Below are 4,413 nucleotides of genomic sequence, written 5' to 3' on the forward strand. Positions count from 1 at the left end.
TCTAATCCCTTAAAGAAAAGAACAATCCATGAGATTTGTCATGGAAGTAAATATCATCAAAGGCAATAAATATCAAAATAAATTCAAACTACATTTCTAGTTTATGATCCACACAGTAATTTTTCCAGAAATTTATGAGAAACCTTTGTCTGTTTGCCTGAAACAGTATTTTACTCATAGATTGAATTATTGGAGCCATGGGAATAAAGGTTCAGCGTCCTCGATGTTTTTTTGACATTGCCATTAATAATCAACCTGGTAAGAAAATCAGTGTTCCTATTTAACATTTACAAATGAGTATTTAATATTTTAAATTAGTAAAGAAGTTTAAACGAACTACCTTTTTTTCAGCTGGAAGAGTTGTCTTTGAATTATTTTCTGATGTGTGCCCCAAAACGTGTGAGAACTTTCGTTGTCTTTGTACAGGTATGTTGACATTTTTCAATTGCACTAATAGTAGTCCCACTTGACTATGGCTTGCTTTAGTTTTTTATTTAACACTTTTTAGATTTCTTTATGCATATTACATTTTTCTCTTAACATGTAGATTATGCAATATTGACTGGGACATGAAAGTAATTCTTAGAAATAATAGTTGTAATGAGATTTTATCTGAGATTGATCTCTATACTTCAGAAAAACATGGGTGATATTTAAATGAATTTTTAAAAAAAATTCCTGAGGGAATGAAAAATCCTATAGTTTGCAGAAGTCTTGTAAGTTCAAGAGAAGTATATTTTACAGAGTGAAAGCTTTCATCATTAATTTTGCTTTAATACTACTTCCATGATTTTCTTTCTACTAAACGACCTACAAATTTTTCTTTATAGGTGAAAAGGGGACAGGGAAATCAACTCAGAAGCCATTACATTATAAGAGTTGCCTCTTTCACAGAGTTGTCAAAGACTTCATGGTGCAGGGTGGTGATTTCAGTGAAGGTAAGACTTTGGTTCCCACAAAAGAAAATCCTGTATTTTTGTTAAATATCATAGGTGTCAACATTAGTCATGTCTTAGTACAGTTTTCTTCTCACCCCATTTAATCTTTGGTCAAATAATTAAAAGTACTCATAGAAATAGATGAAAAGAAGGAAATGTTACCTTTGATACATGAATTAATTTTAGAAATTTGCCTCTGGATAAAATAACAAAATATTATATTTATCTTTTAGTAACCTATCAGTGTATGTATGTCTGATTTTGTCACAGCTAATCTTTACAGTATAGTTTTTACCTATNAAAGTAACTCTGGGGTGGTGAGCGCAGTGTGGGGCCGGAGGGTCTCGCCCCCAACCGGAGAAGCCTCACCTCCGTTGAGGTGTCCCTCACGGGATTTTCTCACGTTTTCTTTATCCATTCATCTGTTGATGGACCACTTAGGTTTTTCCATCTCTTGGCTGTTGTTACTAATGATGCAGTGAACATGGTGCAGTTATCTCTTCAACATTAGTAATTTGGTTTCCTATCTTTTTTTAATGTGTATCTGATATGTGCAAAATTGGAATTTTACAGACACTACTGTTTACTGATTTGCTTTTTTCACCTAATATATTATGAATATTCTCTCATTCATGGTTAGTCTTTGATAATTTTTCTTATTCAGTTTTATTTATTTTTATAACTTAATATTCATATGATATAAAATTGATGAGGCATAGGTTATACAATAAAAAAATCTTCTTACCCATTTTTTCCCAGCTACCCATTTCCTCCCCTACCTCATGTCTCTATTACTTTTTTACTTTCAAAAAATATATACAAAGAAAGTAGTATATACACATTTCTGTACCTTGCCCTTTTTTTTTGCACTTAACAAAATGTCTTACAGATAGCGGTATGTAAACAGCTTCCTCTTTCCTTTTTATAGCCATGTACATTGTACAGATGTGATAGGATTTATGTAACCTATCCCTCCTGTGTGGGCATTTAGGTTTACAGCCTTTTAAGCTACTAAAATGATGGTGCCTTGAATAACCTTATTTTGCAAATGTGTAGGATATATATAAAATTAATTCCTAGAAGTGGGGTTATTGAGTCAAAGGGTATTTAATGCATTTATAATAATTTATTTTGTTAAATTGGCAAAGGACTATATCGATTTATTACTTTACTAGCAGCAGCAATGTATTAGGTCAGTATTTTTTATTTTTGTCAATTCCATAGGTGAAAAATATTATCTCTGTAATTTTAACATGTAAGAATATGATTTCCAATGGCTAGATATATACCATCCATTTTATGAAGGTATCATTTATTTAACCAATTTCTGTTACTATACAACTGATTTGTTTTTATTTTATTATTATGAAATGTACTATTGTGACTATACATGATTTTTTTATACTTAATAGTTTAAAAGTGTTTATTATCTATTTATAACCATATAATATTGGTATCTCTTATTAAATATTTTTTTCCATGTTATATTTAAAAATTTTATTTTTTAGGTAGTATAATAGTCCATCATATGAACATTTTCTAATTTACTTAACTGTTGTGTTGGACATTTAGGTTATTTCTAATTACTCACTAGTATTAAAAAAAACAAACCAAAGAATATTTTATTTAAAATTAATGCTTTTCGAGAGATTCTAAGAGATTGAAATACTAAAGTATTAAAGGTTAGAATGAATAGGAATATATGCAGAGTCTCAGTCTGTAATGCCAAGTTGCTAACCAGAATTGTTCATGCTGTTTATTTTTTTAATTTCACTTTTTGTGAATTGTATGTTTATGTTCCCTTGGGTGGCCTTTGTGCTTCTAATTGTTTGGTGTATAAACCCTATGGTAGTGGTTCTCAAAGGTGGAAAGGGAGGGACAGTGAGAGTGTTTGTTTTTTGTGGTTTTTTTTGGTTTCACGTGGACTGATATTTAATAGTTAGGATCAAGGATGCTTAATTTTCTGCAGAGATTAGGACGATCCCAGTCAGTGCAGAATTGTCCTAGTGCCCCCATTCCTAAGCACTGTTCGACATTAGGAAAATTAATACATCATGTTTGTTGAAAAGATTTACCCCAATATTTTACTTTCTAATTTTCCATTGACAAATAGATATAAATTGTTTCATGTGGTCAAATTTTTTTATCTCCATTATTTATTTCATTATTAGTGAACCTGAAAAGTTATTTAATATCCAGAGTTTAGGTAAATATTTACATGTATTTTTCATAGTTTCCATTTTTGGGGTTAGAGTTTTGTAAGAAGAAAAATGATTTCCTAAAATTGTCTAGACTTAAGAACTCTTGAAAAATTTGTTGTACAGGTCTATATTCATTGTAGAAAATATGGGAAATGAAAAAACTAAAATAAAAACCACCTATCCTTTTACTTAGAGGTAGGCTCTTAATGTTTTCATGTATTTTCTATTTTGTTTTGCTATGCAGATATGTTTTAAATTTTATTAATTTAAATTGGGAAACTCATACATGGATATATTGTCATTGCAAAAATTCAAACGTTATAGTTAAAGCTAAAAACCCTCATTGACTTCCATCCCTGCTCCTGGTCTCTGCAAAGTACTGTAAAGTAGAAGTTTTGGTATATATCTCTTAAGACCTTTTTCTTTATTTGTAGATATAATGTATTATTTTAGGGTATAAAAAAATACTTATGTGCAATTTGCTTTCTTTTTTTCCTTTTCAACTAAATAGGGGTTTTTTGTTTGTTTGTTTGTTTGTTGTTTTGTATAATGCCAGTATTTTTTATTGTTTTTAGGAAGTCTATGTCCATAGTCTGCTGGAGGATTGAAAGGTTATCTTTTTTGCTTTATTTTACATGAAACAAATTCTAGTATCTATTAGATATCTGGTAGAAATTTTTTTAAAAAATGGATGAAGTTATGAGAAAATAGTCTTTTCTTCCTGTTTCCATTCAGTAATGCTAAAAGTGACTATACTGGCACTTGGGCTCAATTTGAATGCAACATAATCTTATCTTTTATGTAATTTAATCCCTAATTCACATAACATTAAACGAATGAATACATGTAATTTGCATTTTTCATATTATTAGTAATTGCGGCCAAGGAGTTGGTAATTTGGGCAGTCTTCTTTTATTGTTGAATATTCTGACTTGTGCTTTGTGGGGTATGTAAAATTGATAAGGGGTGATGGTAGATACGTGAACCAACACGTGGATAAAATCGTGTAGAACTAAATAAATACAAATGCACACAAATGAGTACAAGTAAAATGGGGAAATGTGGATAGGATAAGTGGATTGTATCAGCCTTTCTATGCTTCTGTGATACAGTTATGCTACTTACTATACTAGAGTTTTGTAAAACCTTACCATCAAGGGGAACTGGGTGGAGTACACACTGTATCTTCCTGTATTATTTCCAACAACTATGTGACTGGGTAATTTTCCCAATAAAAATTTCAATTAAAAATTGATAAAGGGAGGAATGAATCT

At 30.3% G+C, this 4,413-nt stretch overlaps 1 protein-coding gene across 1 annotated transcript in view; it reads left to right on the forward strand.

The window, feature by feature from the left end:
- Positions 1-132: 132 nt before the first annotated feature.
- Positions 133-4,413, forward strand: part of PPIG (peptidylprolyl isomerase G) — a 56,448-nt gene continuing 52,167 nt past the window's right edge. The window contains exons 1-3 of the mRNA XM_019656793.1: positions 133-258; positions 352-426; positions 831-938. Coding sequence (XP_019512338.1) covers positions 198-258; positions 352-426; positions 831-938 — 244 coding nt within the window. The 5' untranslated portion in view covers positions 133-197. The remainder of the gene's footprint in view (positions 259-351; positions 427-830; positions 939-4,413) is intronic.

This window comes from Hipposideros armiger, unplaced genomic scaffold, assembly GCF_001890085.2.
Source record: "Hipposideros armiger isolate ML-2016 unplaced genomic scaffold, ASM189008v1 scaffold_266, whole genome shotgun sequence".
NCBI classification, from domain to species: domain Eukaryota; kingdom Metazoa; phylum Chordata; class Mammalia; order Chiroptera; family Hipposideridae; genus Hipposideros; species Hipposideros armiger.